Source organism: Protopterus annectens, chromosome 1.part0, assembly GCF_019279795.1.
Source record: "Protopterus annectens isolate FY-2018-M chromosome 1.part0, PAN1.0, whole genome shotgun sequence".
Classification (NCBI taxonomy): Eukaryota; Metazoa; Chordata; order Ceratodontiformes; family Protopteridae; genus Protopterus; species Protopterus annectens.
In genome coordinates, this window is record NC_056725.1 from 449,411,532 (window position 1) to 449,431,164 (window position 19,633).

A 19,633-nucleotide genomic window follows, 5' to 3' on the forward strand; every position below is an offset into this window, starting at 1 on the left:
GCCTCTAAAATGATATCCATCACTGATTTACTGAGGGATGGTAAAGGAGAGATTAGGGAATTAGGGGGTAGTGTGAATGGTAGTCCCCTGTTTTGGTGGCAGGCCTCTGCCCACCAAAGGAACTCTAGGCATAGGCAAGGTATGATAGGAATTGTTGCTTCTAGATACTGTGAATGATGACACCATAGGCTTTTGAGATACCATTGTAGTTTCCTCATATGCAGCCTTGCATATGGAATTAGAAGAATGCAGGAGGCCATGAACCTCAAGGCTCGCAGTATTTGCCTTGCAGATAACTGGGTTTTTGTGGCCACTTGTTTGAAATAGGATGTCAGATGAATCCGTTTCTCTGGCATGAGGAAAGCCATCTGGGAAGCTGTATTCAAGCTTGCTCCCAGGAATATAATTTGTTGGCAGGGTACCAGGTGTGATTTATTTTCGTTTATGGTGTACCCTAGACAAGTCAGCATCCTTTGAGCAAAGGCCAGATTATTCAAAAGTATTTCCTGGCTTTCTGCCTGAATTAGACAATCGTCCAGGTATGGGTATATTTGAATATTTTTTTGCCTGCAAAATGCAACGACTGGAGCTAGGCACTTTGTGAATACCCTGGGCACAGTAGATAAGCCAAAGGGCAGTGCAGAGAACTGGTAGTGCAATGTAGCCTGCTTTGAAGTGTAGGTATCTTATGCAAGGCTCCCTAACAGGGATGTGCAGGTATGCTTCTTTTAAGTCTAGTGTTGACAACCATGCATGTTTGCCTAGCTCAGGAAGCAGCTAGTGAACAGTCAGCAATTTGAATTTTGGAATCACCAGAAAGGTGTTTAGAGTAGAAAGGTACAAGATAGGATGCTATATATTGCCTTTTCTGGGTACCAGGAAAAGTCTTGAATAGAAACCTTGTCCCTTTTCCTCTTCTGGTACCAACTGAATAGCCCTCCCCATGCTTGAGAGAGAGAGTACTTGATTTTGGGCCTCTGCCCACTGATTTGGGGGTAGATCTGGTGACCCGCTTGGTGTTGGTAACGTGTGGAAGTGAAACCTGAATCCTTGGGACACTATATTTAAAACCCAATTGTCCTGGGTAACGAGTTCCCAGTTTTTGGCCTGCAGACCAATCTTTCCGCCTAAAGGAGCATTCAGTTGGGAAGTGCTTGGAAGTTTTAAAAGCAAGTCATTTGGACAGTTTTCCATAGGTGGGAGTCTTACTACTCCCAGATTTGGGTGCGGAAACCCCCCACTGCTTAGTCTTGTGTGTCCCCTGGGACTGAAACCTGGGGTTTCTGCTGTGTCTGGGTTTGGCTTGAGAAGACCTGGAAGGGCCTGGAAAGGACCAATTCTTAAAGGGCCAATGCCTACTAAATCTAGGAGGCTGAACTTGTAAGAAATCTTTAACATTTTGCATATATTTAGCTTTATCTTCCATCTGTTTAAGAACTTCCTCAGCTTTGTTGCCAAACAGGCAGTCCTGATTTAAGGGAACATCCAACAGTTTAGCTTTAACATGATCAGGCAAAGTTTGCTCCTTAAGCCAAGCATGCCTTCTGAGCACAGACCCAGTAACAGCAGCCCTGCAAGAGGCCTCTAATGAATCAAATCCACATTGCAAAGTATGTTTTCCAACCTGTTCAGCAGAATGCATTAAATCCTGTAATTCTTTATTTTCAGCACAGTCAGGAATCAACATCATTTTCTGTTTAAGCATTCCAATAACATGTTGTTGATACTTTAACATATGAAACTGGCAGTTTAAAGCCCTAATGGCCAAGGTTGCAGAAGTGTAAACCTTCTTACCCCATCTATCCAGCGCCCTGGAGTCTCTATCAGAAGGGGTAGGATTTTTAGCAGTAGAAGCCTTAATGCCCTTGGGTCCCTGTGAAATAGTCTCTGGATCCGCAATAGGATTTTTAAAAAGGAACTTGTGTGAATCAGGAACCCTGTAATATCCGTCAGGTTTTCTGGGAGCAGGAGGCAAAGAATCGGGGGCCAAACTAGATTCTGAAAAAGCATCATCAACAATGTCTAGTACAGGAGGTACAGCTAAAGGCCTATGCTGAGGCAGGAGTGAGAAATCCCTAAGCCTCTTTTTTGAATCAGAAAAATCATGGCTTTCCCAGTGGAAATGCTCCCTTAAAGTATGTAAGGTTTCACCACAAGAAAAATCCTCTGGAGGGGAAGCAAAGGGAATAGAATCCTCTGCATCAGAATCCTCATAAGTAGATAAGGGCAAATCCAGATCATCAGAAGAATCAGAATCCTGGTCAGAAGATTCATAAATAACTTCAGTCCTAGGTCTCTTAGAGGGGGGAGGTTAGCTTCCCCTGATTAGAGTTATAAGATCTTCAGCCCTTCTTATCATTTGTTTTTTAGGCATAGAGGCCTGAGCATGCAGCCTGGGCGTCGGTTTCTTAGGTATGGTTCGAGATTTAAGCCTAAATGAAGAAGGAGGCATTGGTTTAATATGCAAGTCCGTAGGCCTGAATACACCCTCAGAAGCTGGTGCCTGCACAGTGGCTCCAGACCCATCCAAGGTAGAGACATCCGCAGGTTTCACAGTTGAAGCACCTCGCGGCATACCGGACTCTGAATGGATATCAGTAGAAGCCTGCGAATCAGAAGTAGCGGGTATCAGGGGCTACGAAAGTGCCTCACTGAGTACCGGTGAACTGGCTTAGGAGAAGCATCGTCAGCAGCTTTGGACCTAGGTGGCCTGTCTCTGTCTTTATCTTTGCATTTTTTCGGAATCCCAGTATTCGGATGGCTAACCAACAACATTTCTGGATAATTAAACCAAGAACCGAAATATTTAGAGGCGAAAATATACCGACGACGGATAGTGGGCTGATTAAATAAAGCACAAAATCGAAAGCAAAGTACGTCATGGTCAGGGCCTACGCAAGGAATACAGTACGAATGAAAATCTTTGTGAGGTATTTGCTTTCCACAAGTAATGCAATTATTAACTTTTAATGACATCGATAAGGAGCAAGAAAAGGTTTACCCAAAGGGGTACTTAGCTTTAGTTGAAGACTTCAGTTCTGAAACTTGAAAACGAAAATTTCAGGAGTCGGCCGACTGGCACTTGCGAACTGCTTCTGCTTTGGGCACCGCACGGCAAGAAAGACGGATGTAATGGCGTAGGCTGTATGTTTTATACCCCTGATGTCATGGAAGAAGGGACAGCAACCGACGCAGGACCCAAGACTTTGTTAATCAGGCCGACTGAGGGCTCCTGCAAGCAGATAACCCTAATGTAATGACTGCAACAGTGAAACATGAAGAACATCCAGATTTGGGGTGCTTGTCTTGATCAGCCATTGAAAATCCTTTAGCAAAATTACTGTCACACAAAAAAAATTTCTAACAGTAATTAGTCACCAAAAAGCCTTAATAAAATCAGGCTAGATCACACACACACACACACACACACACACACACACACACACACACACACACACACACACACACACACACACACACACACACAAATGCAATGTAAATATCAAAGTGACAGGGAAAGCCTTTACTGTCACCACAACTGTTTAAACACACAATATGAGCAGGCTATGCAAAAACAAGGAGATAGCTGCTAAGATACAACACACTGACTAAATATCCTAAGAAATTAAAAAATATCCAAGTCAGACAAAATTACTGTTAATAAAAACTATAACAGTGATTATAAATTTAAGCCTTTTCTAAAAAAACTGAAGGCTAAACACACTACACAGAAAAGCACTATACACTAAATAACTTTTTAGCAAAAAATGTGACAAAGGGTCACTGAGTAAGCACACTCTATTAACTAGCAAAAAGGTTTTAAACTAGGCCTAAAACAAGAGGCCAACTAGGAATTTTTAAAACACACTAAGGGAAGTGGCTAAAATGCAGAAACACACACTATAAAGCTGAAAGAGCTTACATATCTAAATATGTAAATATCAGTAATAAGTAAGTAGAAAAACAGTTTTACTGGCCCAAGTTAATGGAGAACCTCCTATCTATTGCAGCGGTAAACTAGATCTGAGGTAACTCTATGTATATCATGGGATAGGGACTTGGCCTCGAGCTATTTGAAGACCTTGAGCTTTGCAATTGGCAGACTCAGAGCCAAGGGATCGGCTCAGAACTCATCAGTAAAGAATGAACGACAAGACAGAACAACTTCATATCAGTCATTTCATACTGGCATTCAGAAATGCCCGTACGGAATGAATGCCTCTACTGCATTATCGAATGACTGGCATTTGTTGATTGTGTCCCCTAACACCTTGATCCTGGGGTGGCTGATCCCTTCTCCTCACCCTACACATGCTTTTGCTGCACAACACTGAAAAACAGCCAGGACTGTGGATGCAGGATTAGCTGTCCTAAAATAGTGACTTCAGCTCTCAACAATGGTATGCAAGTGGTAGCATGCACACATACTGAGAGGTCATTAATCGATGTGGGTGCTCACATCAGCCTCAAGAGGCAGGGTTAGAGCTTCTCTAGAAATGCTTCTATTGTCAGGATATCAGCAAAGGTAACATTCACCTATGTGGTTGCCTGGATTATGGTCCTCTTCGTCTGCTACTACCTACATGCTTATGATACCCTATACAGGTGAATAAGGGGACACAAAACAACTGACGGGGAGGCTCAATGTTCACCAGGTATAAAAGGAAAAAAGAAAAATGAGAAGCGCATAATACATCATTCATTCATTTTTTTACAATCCTGCCTTATCCTATTTAGGGTCACAGGGAAGCCAGAGCTTAACTCAGTAGTCAGGAGGTGGCAAGGCAGAGAACCAATCTTAGACAGGATGAAAGGACACCCCAAACTCACATATTTTGACTGTGGGCTGAAATCCAACACTATGGTAAAAACTATACAGTCAGACAGAGGGAAGACATACAGTCTCTGTAGTAAAGGCATTAAATTTGGGAACCAAACAAGACAATTAAGCACTGTGAGACAGCAATAGTAAACCTTACACTACTACAAAACTGCTAGAAAACTACTGCATACCTAACTAAAATCAGTCACAATATAGAAAAATATATCAAATAATAATATGAGCAGACAAAAGAATAAATCATTTAAATAACCCAAAAAACGCAAAAACAAGCTTACTTTGATGTTCAAGAGGGTTGAAACCCTTACTATGACCCAGAAATCCTATGTTTAATTGCTGGTGTGGAGATAGGCCTGGGAGGATGGGAATGAGTAGCTGTTACCAATTTGTCTATCCTTGGAGGAGGAGAAGCTGTTCTGTCTTTCCAATTGGGTGACAGGCAAATGGAGAAGTAGGTGATGAATTCACAGAGAACAGGGATGTTGAGCAGCTTCAACTTATGGTGTGCATCACTGAGTCAAAGGACACTGTGGAATTAAAGAGTTACTCTGGGGGTTTGGAGCTCTAGTAGTTAAAAAGGGGGTCTGTTATGTTTGATCAGACTGGCCTGCTCCCTACCATCTGACTCCTGCCCCTCCATGAAATGAACAGACTGATGAGGTTCACTAGTCACAGAACATAGGAGTTGCATGGCTCCAACCCAGGCTGGAGGTGCCTGGCTCCTTCCACAAGTGAAGAAAGAATGGGTCAAATGGGGTGAATGAAGGTGGGGGCCACTGAGCAAGAACAACAGGAATTTGGTAAAAAAAAAAAAAAAAAGAAGAATGAAATAAAAAAACGCATTCTACACCAGACTTTTTACACAGCAAATAAAGTAAAATATGATAAAAGTTCCAATGTTCAATGAGAAGTGCAGAATACCAATAATCTATAAAAACAGAATGCATTAACAAATACTTATGAGGTTACCTCACTATACCAGTCAATTTTTGACTTCTAAAGACCCATAACAGAATCCTCCCAAGAAGTAATAAAGGACTAGTGACTGTGATGTGTTTTTTTAAACTAACACGTATCAAGCTACTACATGAGGCACAAATAGTAAAAACTCCTACAACTGATGAGGGCAATTTGTTTGTTGAAAAACTACCTTCCACTTACCCTTCATTAGAACTCATCATAGAATTTAAAAAGTTTGTGTCCTCTTTCATCACTGACATACTGACGACTGTATTCACATCTTGCTTCGAGTTCTTGAGCTGGTTCAGTTTGATGTTTACAGTGAACAGATAGTCACGGACTGATTCAATTCCAGGTTTCAGACCTCGACAGATTATATACCTACAAAATGCAGAGAAGTACTCAGTACTGCCAAGACAACTAACAATGTTGGCTGTGAAAGTACAATAAGCACACATTATTTGCCGCTCAGTGTTTCACATTGAGGTAAGGTATCAACTACTGTGTCTTCCTTTTTGCTTAACACTAAATTGCATAGCTGCACAATTACGTAAGACTTAAACAAGTTACCTCTTTCCAGAGTCACTTCTGCAACACAGATGAGATAACACAACACAAAGCTCATGAATGGGGAAACAAGATTTATCTAGTGTTTCTGTATCGACAATGGAAGGGCAGCAAAGAGCTGAAGCAGCTGCCAACTCTTCTACACTACTAGAGGCATTCATTCTGCACTACTGTCTGATTTGGATGTAGCTATGACTGGACTAGTTTAACTTTCTCCATAATAACAGTCAACAGAATATCCGAACATATGTTAAAATACAGTAGCTGGGCTTGAAGAGACCGCTAGCATTCTCTTCCCAAAGAACAGAACTCTAGTGACTTTTGCTGGGAGGAACTAGAAATAAAGCTGCAACAAAGCTCGCTTCAAACACCACATATCTCACACATTACTCCTAAGTGTACTGTCTTGACTAAAGCAGTTCTGAAGTCCCTTGCTCAGACAACACTCTCAACAAATGAAAAGTAAACTTTAATAAAACATTCATATAAATTTAAGTGTTAACACTCGTTAGCTTTCTTAAAGCAAACAATTTACCAACCTTTCAGAATTGGCTGGACGACTAGTCAAAGGTTTAAAGAGAGAGATTCGCTCAAAACAGCAGTACAGGAGGTAAACAAGTCCCACGCTGAATGGAGTAAACAGATCAAAGGTTTTACAGACAAAATGTCCGCCTGGTTAAAAGAAAAGGAAAGGCATGTAAAACTGGTTTCAGACATTTCAATTCATTTATTAAAAATACTAATGATTCAGATTTGCAAATAGCAAAACTACTACAGCACAGCATATCATCAGCTTAAATACTAAAGCCATTTACTGATAACTACAGTGAAAGTTTTACAATAGTATATCCAGTATGAACTTAAGAGCCTAAAATGTGTGTGTGGGAGGGGACAAATGACAAAAGTAACAATATCAGCGCAGTTACTAAGCCCACTGAAACCATAAACCAGTTGCCACTTCTAAAACACAGACACCTTGTCTTTCTTTGGGCTCCACTTTAATTATGTTATTACAACTTAGCTGTGACTCATTGTGTGATATGTGCTTATGTATAATAACTCACAATGCAGTTTCTTTACATGACTGTGCTCATCCTATTCATCACATTTGCTGGTCACTGGGATTTTCCAGGTTTGCAACAAGCAAGCAGCCATGCTACATACAGTCAGTAACCTACTGGTGTAAATGCTCCAGAAGAATTCTTCAACAATCGGGTGGATTTATCTCCCTCTGTCTCCTCTTAACTGAAAGGTAACCTTTGAACCCTTTAAGCTTTCAATTCAAGTCAAGCATCTGTAATTTCAATAACTAACTCACTGTCTTTAATGTGGTGATAAAAGATTAAGCAAAAGGCATGCACACCAAGTTTATGTAGCTCTTGTCACCAGCTAATCAATTATTCCTGGATGATCTATGTCACTTACTCAGAAATACCTTCAATAACTTCACAATCTTGCTCAAATCTTCTTCTTCTCCTTTCAGCTTTTCCTATTAGGGGTCGCCACAGTGGAACAATGGTCCGCAGAATGACTAGCAGTATAGTTACCAGCCTGGCGCCCAACCTTCCACAGAAGGGGAATACACACACAGACACAGACACACACACACACACACACACGTACCTACACATCTAGGGCCAATTTTGAGTGTCTAATCCACATGCAGCATGTCTGAGATATGGGAGGAAACCCACAGGACTGCAGAGAGGACATGCAGATGCCGCACAGAAGGCACCCCAGACGAGAACAGAACTGGAGAACCTGTTGCTGTAAGGTGGCACCGCTAACCACTGCGGCCAACCTCTTGCTCAAATACTATCCTCAAAACTTTGCTAAGTACCTAAGAACTTCAAAAGTAAACAGTACAAGATGAGGAATATCTTCCTACTTTTGAAGGAGGCCTCCCTTAAGCCTTTCTGGGCCACTGTGCCAAGATAAAAGCTGTCTGTTTTTCTTGTATAAGTACCCCTTGGCCCTTTTCCTCAGTGATGTTACACAAATGAAACACGCTCAACATAATGACCCTTAGTATGTCACCACACAATTGTCAACTTATTACAGTTTGTTGTGTTTGTATTTGTATTCATTAACTAAGACAGAACACTGAACTCCAGGGACTTTTTCAGACTCAGGAGTGCTGTCCAATTAAGTGACTTACACATAGTTACACAGTTAGGCAGTGAAGGCTGAGGGAATGAAATCCTGGACCAATGGACCACAGGAATCAGCTCAACAGCAGCTCCTAAATCCTCTTCACCAACTGCCAAGCAAAGAAATCAAACTGTCCTAATGACAGTCGAGTTAACACATTCTGCAGACCTCTGCATCTTTAAATGTCTTCCACTGCAACAGCACTTTCACAACATGAACAAACAAGAAATAGTTTACTTCATGTTTCAAGTCTGACATATCTTCTACAAAGGAAACCACAGACACTTGTGGTAATATGTGGTACCCACTTCTTCAGCTCCTCAAAACTAAGACAGACAATATAGCCTGAAGCATTCTCCATAAAGTACAGCAGTGTGAGGCACTCACAACAGTGGTTCTTCGAGGCGATGCCCCAGCAGTAGTAAATGACATTTGAATTTACTCACCAGCTGATGTGTTGCTTTGGCCACTTCTTCAATTCCAGCTTTCCTCTATGTAAATCATAACTCTAGTCTAGGTCACAAGTGGCATAATATTCCCAGTGCACATAACTGACAACGGCATAACCAAGCTTCCTTTTTTCTAGGTTAAATTTCTCTCCATATTTTACATGCATGCATACACACACACAAACACAGACCCCTACACCTATTCTCTACTGTATAAATAAAGTGACAGAATAACAAACTGAATGCAAAAAAAATTCACTCCAATGTAAAACCACACACATCTAACATACTCAACAAACCTAACCAATAACAACACAGAAAAGGATAATGGACAGATTTTCTTTACAGAGAGCATTCTCCGTAAACTTGCTGTTAGTACAGTTGTGCAAGTTTAATTAGCACAAGACTATCTTCAAGGATAGGTAGTATAACAGAAAATACAATTTGGGTCTACACAGCTTTTGTACTGTATACAGCTGTAATATGAAGATACTTTTTCCAAGCAGTGGTTATCCTCTCTGCAAGGATCAATATACACCACTGCATTAATGTGTTAAATGTGGTTTCTGAACACAAGGCGCTCTGCAAGGATCAATACACACCTCTGTATTAATGTGCTAAATGCGGCTTCTGAACACAAGGTGCTCTGCAAGGATCAGTACACACCTCTGTATTAATGTGCTAAATGCGGTTCCTGAACACAAGGCGCTCTGCAAGGATCAGTACACAGCTCTGTACTAATGTGCTAAATGCAGCTCCTGAACAGAAGGCATTCAAAACACAAAAAGGAGTATGACAAGTAGTGAGCCAAATAAACTCCAGAGCAGACGCAGAAAACTTTTAGTTATGTACTTACCATAACGATAGATGTATGTGATCCATCTCGCCTACATTCATAACTGATGGGCTTCGGAGCCGAATCGGCTCCGACTCGGCCAATACACTAGCACAAAGTCTCTCATTGGCTGGGCCAACCCCCTTATCCCAGGATGCACCACACCCAAACCCCCAGATCTCGTTTGCCCCACAACAACTCACTCACATGAGCCACTCCAACTGTACAATAGTGTTTCCTCCAGATCCAACAGGTAGGGGGAAGGAGGGCGATGCGTGAATGTATGAGATGGATCACATACATCTATCGTTATGGTAAGTACATAACTAAAAGATCTAATGCGATCCTATCTCGCCTACATTCATAACTGATGGGACAGCGTCCCTAGCACCTAGATCCTGGGAGGCTCACTGGAAAACACTCCTGAGCACTGTGGAACCAAAGGACGCCCGACCTCTAGAGGCCACGTCCAGCTTGTAATGAGAAATAAAAGTATGTGGAGAAGCCCAAGTGGCCGCTGCACATATCTCATCCACCGACAGTCTGGCGTGGAAGGCCACTGAAGTAGCCATAGCCCTAGTAGAATGCGTTTTAACTGGAAATGGAAGGTCCCTTCCTGTTGATGTATAAATAAATGAAACACAATCCCTAATCCACCTAGCAATAGTGGTCTTAGTTGCTGCTTTGCCAATCCTGTTATCTGCAAAGGCCACAAACAACTGGTCCGATTTCCTCTGCTGCTGTGTCCTATTCCAAGTAAAACCTCAGTTGTCTATGCACATCCAACTGATGAAGTCTGTATTCTGCCTTGTTGGAAAATTTTGGAAAGAAAACTGGTAGCTCTATAGATTGCTGCAGACAAAGAGCAGAAGAAACTTTTGGAAGAAATGACGGGTTTAGTCTTAGAGATACTCTATCTTTGTGAAAGATCAGATAAGGGGGCTTAACAGAGAGAGCTTGAAGCTCCGAAACTCTTCTGGCTGAAGTAATAGCTACCAAGAAGGCAGTCTTCCAAGATAAGAACTTTTGCTCACAAGTGGCCGCCGGCTCGAAGGGAGGAGACGTCAAGGCTCCTAAAACTACATTCAAATCCCATGGCAAAACAGGTTGCGACACCGGAGGGCGAAGCAACCAAGCTCCCTTAAGAAAGGCCTTACACAACGTATGACTCATGAGTGAAGGTTCAAAGGCAACATAATAATTAGAAATCACTGCCAACTGGACTTTAAGCGTGGAGACAGCGGAACCCTGTCTAAAAAGAGTTGCCGAAAAATCTAATACTGCGGACACCGGGGCTGTCAGAGGGTCAAGGTTGTGCTGTTGGGCCCAAACGGCAAACCTTTTCCATTTATTAGAACATATCTCCTTAGTGGAAGCTCTGTGACAGGAAGACAGAATCCGGACCACTTCAGGCGAAAGGATATGCTGTCTGACTAAGGTCGGAAGTGGAGCAGCCAAGCCGTTAGCTTGAGAGTTCGCAGTGATGGATGGGCCTGACCTGACTGAAGAGTCAGGAGGTCTGGAGCTGGGTCCAGAATCCAAGGATCCTTCACTGCATACTTCCAAAGGAAAGGAAACCAAACCTGGCGGGGCCAGTGTGGTGCGATCAAAATCCTGTTGCTTCCCAAGCAGATCGCCTTCTGAATCACCTTTGACAGTAGTGGGACCGGAGGGAAGGCGTAGAGCAGACCGGAGGGCCAATTGTGGACAACAGCGCCCCTGGGTGACCCCCCCTGGGGGGGAATCAGGGAGAAGAAATTGCTGCACTTCGAGTTCCAGGGGCTGGCAAAAAGGTCGCAACAGGGAACCCCCCACTTGGCGAAGATCCGAGTCGCTATTCGGTCATTCAGGGACCACTCGTGAGGCATCAGAATAACTCTGCTCAGCCTGTCTGCTATCACATTGGACTTCCCCGGAATGTGCGTTGCCACTAGAAATCTCTGGGAAGCGATCGCCCAGTTCCAAACTCTCATGGCTTCTCTGCAAAGAGGATAAGACCTGGTTGCTCCCTGTTTGTTCAGGTACCATACTATCGCCATATTGTCTGAGAAGATTGCGATGGTACCCTTGGGAAGAGAGCTGTGATGTGCCTGCAACGCTAGAAGCACTGCCCTCATCTCCAGGACATTGATGTATAAGTGGGTTTCGTGATCCTGCCATGTGCCTTGAACTGTCCTGTCCAGATAATGCCCCCCCCCCCACCCTATCTGGGAGGCATCCATGGTCACTGTGGTGATGGGGGAGGGGGGGCAGAAGAGTCACCCCTGGTTCAAATTGGAGGAGAGGAGCCACCAACAAAGATCTCGCCGACAGGTATCCGTAATGAGAATCGGGTAGGACAAGGGCAGATCTTGGTATGACCACTGGGTCGACAGGAGCCATTGGAGAATTCGCATGTGCAATCTTGCCAGAGGGACCAGAAGAATGGCGGCCGCCATCGACCCCAAAAGCTGAAGGACCATTCTGGCTGGGGCTTTGCTTTGGGGTAGTAAGGCTAGGACTTGGTTCTGTAGCATCTTTATCCTCTCTGTAGGAAGGAATGCTCGCATCTCGACAGAATCTAGCTCTGCGCCTATAAAGGCAACACGTTGTGATGGCAGCAATACAGACTTTTCCCAGTTGAATGTAATTCCTAATAGATGTCCCAATTCGATGGTAGCGCACACGGCTTGAATAAGAAGATGCCTGGTGGGGGTGGTGAGGAGCCAGTCATCTAGATACGAAAACACCTGGAATCCCAGACGTCTCAGGTGAGCCGTCACCACTGCCAGACATTTGGTAAACACCCTGGGGGCTGTGGTGAGACCAAAGGGCAGGGCTCAGAACTGGAAGTGACTGGCTCCTAGGCAGAAGCATAAATGTATCCTGGACGACCTGTTTATCTTGATGTGATAATAGGCGTCCTTGAGATCGATGGAGCACATCCATACTCCTTTTTCCAGCAATGGGAAAGTGGATTGCAATGTGACCATCCGGAACTTGGACTTCTTTACGAAGTGGTTTAGGTGGCTGAGGTCCAGAATGGGTCTCAAGTCCCCTGTTCTTTTGGGCACCAAAAATAACTTTGAGTAAGTTCCTAATCCGGTCTAGTCTGCGGGGACTAGCTGGATGACTCCCTTTCCGAGTAGCTTTGCGACCTCTATGGCTGCTTGATCACGTTGACTGGGTGGCACGTCCGGGATTTTCCTTGATGGTGGAGGGGGATGGATAAAGGGAATGGTGTAACCTCCGGCGATGATACGAAGCACCCACTGATCCTGAGTGATGGAACCCCAGGCCCTTGGATGCTCCGAAAATCGACCCCCGACTGGCTCCAGACACGCATAGTCGGGCAGTCCCTCAGGGACGGTGGAAGGAGGAACCACGAAAGGATTTGCGGTCTCCTGTGTTGAGGGGGCCTCCGCCGCCTCTAGGGCGACGTCTTCCAGAATAATTCTCCCCTCCTCTGCCTCTGGAAGGAGGGTCACTGATGGGCAGGGAAAGACGTTTGGGACTTTCTGAACCACATCTTTCCTCCCCTCTGCGCCTTGGGATAAGGTCTCGAAGGGAGCGAAAAACGGGCCCCAACGGCAGACAAAGTCTTACCCTCCTGCTCGCATCTAGTGAGTGTGTCTAGCCGAGGCGCCAAGGGGGAGACCCGGAGCCGAAACCAGAAGCCCCGAGCAATCACCCTCGGGCTCGGCCGAGGAAACCCGAGAACCGAAACCCTTGGAAGGAACCGAAAAGGTTGGAGCTGAAGACGGCGCTGACAGACAAGCAGTGGGTCTCGGAACCGACTCAGGAACCTCACCAGACTATGCGAACCCCATCTCCGATGACACCAGGGTTGTCGGAGGAGGAAGAAACAGAATCGAAATGGTTGGCTCTGGCCGCTGGGTTGGAGCTGAAAACAATTTAGATAAAACAGGTAACTGGAAGAGCCTCTGGGCCACCCTATCCAAATCCAAATCTAAATCTGAAAGCCTGGAGGACCTGGAGGAAACAGACGGGGGGCGAGAAACTCTTTGAACCGGCTCCGAGGCATTGCTGGAATGTTGACTCCTAATCGGCTCCAGAAGGATCGGAGCCGAAGAAGACTCGATTAGCATCGAGACCCCCTTCAGCACCGACGGTTCAGGAGCCGAAGAAACCGATCCTGGAGCCCATACACTCACCTGCGGCTCCGAGGCCAATGGAGCCGAGGAAAACTCAGATAGAAATTCTCTCTCCTGCGGCTCCGAGACCAATGGAACCGAGGAAGGAGACAGAGACTTAGATCTTCTCTCCTGCGGCTCCGAGACCATTGGAGCCGAGGAAGAGGACCCAGACATAGATACCCTATCCTGCGGCTCCGATATCAGTGGAGCCGAGGAAGAGGACAAAGACTTAGTTCTTTTTTCCGGCGGCTCCGACGGACTTGTCGGAGCCGAAGACTTCTTTTTCTTCGATTTCGAAGGGGGAGAAGAAGATAAAGCTTCCTCAAAGGCTGGTTTTAATAACCCTTTCAAAATCAACTTATTTTTCCTCTCTTGAAGTACATGAGAGGAAAAAGCATGGCAAACACTGCAAGATTCCTGCAAGTGTTTAGCCCCTAAGCAATAAACACAGATGGCAAGGCCATCTGTTAAAGACATTTTGTAGCCACATTTCGAACATTGTTTAAAGCCGGATGGCTTATGCTCTTTTTCTTTGTCAGACATGACCTACAAAGCACTCAAAATACAAGGAAGGGAAGGGATGGAAGAGCTCTAACTAAAACGCTCGACAAAAAATATGGCAAAGACCCTCTAACTGAAACGGGCCTAGCCCACCAAACAGAAGGAATCACACAACACCAAAAAAAAAAAAAAAAAACAGCCAATCACAAGGTACAGACGAAGATAGCTATTAAAATAGCTGTTTGGTTATGAAATATTTAAGCCACGAGCAAAAACGACCCAAAAAGGCCAAAAAAGAAGGGTACTTAGCCACAGTCAAGTCAAGACCACGTCGTTACTTCAGAAGCGGCAAACGAGATCTGGGGGTTTGGGCGTGGTGCATCCTGGGATAAGGGGGTTGGGCCCAGCCAATGAGAGACTTCATGCTAGTGTATCGGCCGAGTCGGAGCCGATTTTCGGCTCCGAGCCCATCAGTTATGAATGTAGGTGAGATAGGATCGCATTACATCACACACTTGTAAGGCAATCTGGAAACCAACTGAAAAAGTTAGGGTAGTTACCTACATTCCCAAGAAAGCTGAGGAGACGGTTGATAACTATCACATACTCTGCAGAAATGCAAAAATTCTTGCCCAAGTATACCCAAAGCGAGGTAGACACAAACAAAATTAAAAAACACACCCAAAGCTGAAGGTAGCTGGAATAAATGCTGCCAATCCAAGTAGATAAAATCCAAAGCTTTTATTACAGATAAGTGAGCACTTTCACAATGATCAACACTGCTTCATCAGACCAAAAATATTAATCAACACTTAAGAGCTGGCCAGTTTTAAGAAAGCTATGCACCTCCATCCTGAGTGCTTCTGGTTATATTTGGTCTGAGAATGTAAAGGGATGTAATCTCCAAAACGGTCCAACGTATTCTCCTGAAACTTTCACAAAATGATGCTCACAATTATTATATATAAAATATCTTTAGCGTGTACTCCTACCTTTAAAGCAAATGAGCAGCTGCACTTTCAGTTTAAGGGAAAAAACATTTTAATGTCAACTTTATGCCACAAAATTTTAAAATCAAACATCTCACCTTAAAGAAAAACAAATAGCAATTTTACATAGTTGTTTTGATAACTTTTATATTTATTTACTCTTAAAAAAATGATAGCTCTTTCTGTTTTGAAAAGGTTCCATTTTGCCATTTTTTAAAGGCCATTCAAACTTAATTTGACACTATCTACAGACATGGATATCTTTAATCTACTTTCAGATTTTCTTGCAGTATAATAGTAAGGAGAAAAAAGTTGTTACATACTCATCATAACGTTCCATGTGAGTTGTCCATCTTGCCTTCATTCTGTACTTGTGGGTTCGGAACTGATCCTCAGTTCCGACTCGGCCATTTACAAAAGCTCGAGGTCTCCAACTAGCTCGTGGCTTACTCCCTATCCCATGATGCTCTAGAGCATTCCTCAGCTCTAGTTTGCTGGTATAGTAATATGAGTATATAAAAATTCTTCATTGCTCTATAAGCCAAGAAAAAGGTCAGAGAATATCAGACGCTAAATAGTAACCTCTTGATCCTCCAGGAGCTAAAAAAGGCTGGGGATAGAAGGGTGGAATGTAAGAATGAAGGCAAGATGGACAACTCACATGGAATGTTATGGTGAGTACATAACTTCTTTATATGAAGTTGTCCTATTTCGCCTTTATTCTGTACTTATGGGACAGCATCCCTATTCACCATCTTTCTTGGGTGGCTCACAGAAGAACATTCTTCAGAACAGTGGACCCAAAAGAGGCCCTGTCCCTGGAGGCCAAATCCACTTTGTAATGAGTGATAAAGGTATGAGGCCTTGCCCACGTTACTGCCGTGCAAATGGTATCAACTGGCAATTCTGCACGAAAGGCAGAAGAGGTCGAAATAGCCCTGGTAGAATGAGCTCTTATTTAGTCTGAAAGTTGTTTATTCACTGACGGACAGGTAAGCGAGATGCAATCTGACAGCCATCTGGATAGAGTGTTTTTTGCTACTGAAGCCCCTTTCTTGCAGTCTGAAAAGGATACAAACAACTGACCAGTCTTTCTAAAGTCCTTTGTTCTGTGTAAATAGAAATGTAACTGTCTCTGTACATCAAGTTGGTGTAACATGTATTCTGCCTTATTGCCATACTTGGGAAAACTAGTAAGTCTATGGACTGATTTAAGTTTGATTCTGAGCATACATTTGGTAAAAAAAAAGATGTGTTTGTGCGAAGTGAGACTCTGTCATTGTGAAACAGCACATACGGAGGTTTGATAGATAATGTTTGTAATTCTGAAACCCTCCTAGCTGAAGTGATGGCCACTAAGAAAATCGTCTTCTAGGTTAAGAACTTCAAGTCACAGGATGACGAAGGTTCAAAGGGGGGAAGAATTATATGGGATAATACAAAATGTATGTTCCATGGAGGTAGAGGTAGTTTAATGGGTGGTCTTAACAGGCAAGTACCTCTCAAGAAAGCTTTACAAAGTCTGTGGGACATAACTTTCAGTCACCCTCCTCCAAAATGAAAATTAGAGATTGCTGCCAATTGTTCTCGAATAGTAGCTGTAGCTGCTCCCTCATTAAAATGTTTTGCTAAAAATTCCAGTATAGAAGATATAGATGTAGAGAAGGGGTCAATATGATTTTTTAAGGCCCAGGAGGAAAACCTTTTCCATTTGCTGAGATAGAATCTTCTCGTAGAAGCGTTGTGAGAAGAAATCAGGAGATGTTGCACTGAGGGTGAAAGGTTAGGTAGCCTGGCCATGTTTGGAATTGGAGCAGCCAAGCTGTTTAGTTGAGGGTTTGAAGAGATGGATGGTGCATTCCCGACGGATGGGTCAGATCATCAGGCACTGGTTCAAGAATCCAAAGCTCCTCCTGAAGATGAGGGTGCAAGAAGGGGAACCAAATTTGATGAGGCCAGTAAAGGGCTATAAGTATTAAGGTCCTTCCCAATGTGCTGGCTTTCTGAAGAACTTTGGGTATCAATGGAAAAGGAGGGAAGGCATAGAGGAGACCCGAGGGCCAATTGTGTACAAGTGCATCCCTTGGGGATTCCACAGGAGGGGGAACTAGGGCAAGGTAGCTGCTGCATTTGGCATTCATGGACGTGGCAAAAAGATAGCAGCAAGGCTGGCCCCATTTTTGGAAAATCATTTCCACTATGTCTTGTTTCAACAACCACTCATGAGGCATCAGTATTGCCCTGCTGAGTTTGTCTGCTATCATGCTGGATTTCCCTGGGATATGCGTTGCTACCAGAAAGCACTGGGAGGAGGTTGCCCACTGCCACACTCTCAGGGTCTCTCGACAATGGGGGTAAGATCGGATTCTGCCTTGTTTGTTTACATACCATACCACTGACATATTATCTGTTTGGATTGCAATCGTTCCTAGTGGAAGAGAGTCTTGGAATGCCTGCAACGCAAGAAGCACAACTCTCATCTCTAGGACATTGATGTGCAAGTGGGCCTCGTGATCCTGCCAAGTGCCTTTTACTGTTCTTCCCTGATAATGCCCCCCACCCTATCAGGGAAGCATCCGTGGTCACTGTGGCAAGCGGTTGTGGAAAAACAAAAGGTCAACCTAACGTGACTTGATCGGAGTGAAGCCACCAACAAAGGTCTTTCTTGCAAGATTCTGTTAACATAATCTGGTGTGACATTGGAAGTTCCTGTATGGACCACTGAGTAAGCATCAGCTACTGTAGAATTCTCATGTGCAGCTGCACTGAGGGAATTACATTTACAGCTGCTGCTGCCATGGTGCCTAGTACTTCTAGAACTGTCCTTGCTTGAGTCTTCCTTTTGAAAAGAAGGTCTAGAACCTGTACCCGAAGGGCTGTTACTCGCTCTGCTGGAAGCTTAACCATCATTTTTATAGTGTCTAAATCTGCGCCTATAAAAACAACATGTTGAGATGGCAATAAGACAGACTTTTCGTAGTCTACTGTGATCCCCACATGAGAACAAAGTATCAGAGTGGTGTCTCTTGCTTCTGTTAGTACATGCTTGGTGGTGGTGGTTAGGAGCCAGTCTATATATGGAAACACTCGGAATCCTAAACGTCTCAGGTGAGCCGTAACTGCTGCCATACATTTGGTAAACACTCTGGGGGCTGTAGTGTGACAAAGGGTAGAGCTCGAAACTGGCAGTGACTGGTTCCCAGCCAAAAATGCAGATGACTCCTGGATTGCCTGTCCATTTTTATGTGGTAGTACGCATTCTGGAGGTCTATAGAGCACATCCAATTGTCTTTTCCCACAAAAGGAAGTATTGACTGCAGTGTAACCATCAGGAACTTTTGTCTTTTTTTTACAGATTTGTTTAGTCTGCTGAGATCCTGTATGGGTCTCTAGTCCCCTGTTTTCTTCGGAACTAAAAAGAACCTTGAGTAAGTCCCGGATCCTATCTGGTCTGCGGGGACCAGTTGGATGACTCTTTTTTTCTAGCAACTTCTGTATTTCTAGGGTTGCCTGTTTTCTGTGACTGGGTGGAACATCCGGAATGTTTTTTTGTGTATGGGGCAGGAAGTGAAAAGAGTATGGAGTAACCTCTGGATATGATGCCTTGTACCCACTTGTCTTTTGTTATTTTTAGCCAGGCATCTGGGTACAAGGATAATCGACCTCCGACTGCCTCTAGAGAAGACAGATGGGCCTCCTTTCAGGAGTGCTGGAAGGGCTTACCAAAGAAGGATTCTGTGTCGCCCTGGTTCTGTGGACCCCCTTTGCCACGTGGCCAGTGTCTTCCATTACTGCTTCCCCCTCTGCAACTGTGGGAAGCATCACTACATGTATCTTGAAAAACTCTCTGGGATTTTCAAAACTACATTTTTCCTCCCTTTTGGCCTTTAGAACAAGGCCTAAAAGGTGTGGAAAAACAGACTCCAATGCCAGAGAGAGTTTTTCCTTCCTGTTCACACCTGGGAAGTGTGTCTTAGACCCGAACAAGGACGATCTGTCGAAGGGGGCATTAACGAAGGATGACTTGAAGGGTTCCGCAAAGTTACACAAGCGCATCCAGCAATGTCTCCAAAGGGAAATTCCTGAAGCCGCTGCCCTACTCGCTCCATTGGCTTCATAAGGAACGAGCCTCATGGATGACTTAACTACTGAATTTAAAGTGCAGAGCTGGGAAGACACTTTATCTGCTACCACTGCAGCTACTG

General features: G+C 44.0%; 1 protein-coding gene across 1 annotated transcript in view; it reads right to left on the minus strand.

Annotated features, from left to right (window-relative positions):
- Positions 1-19,633, minus strand: part of CMTR1 (cap methyltransferase 1) — a 2,799,821-nt gene that overhangs the window by 1,317,050 nt on the left and 1,463,138 nt on the right. Inside the window, exons 12-13 of the mRNA XM_044060367.1 lie at positions 6,907-7,039; positions 6,002-6,181 (exon numbers count right to left, since the gene is read on the minus strand). Of these exons, the coding sequence (XP_043916302.1) occupies positions 6,002-6,181; positions 6,907-7,039 (313 nt within the window). The remainder of the gene's footprint in view (positions 1-6,001; positions 6,182-6,906; positions 7,040-19,633) is intronic.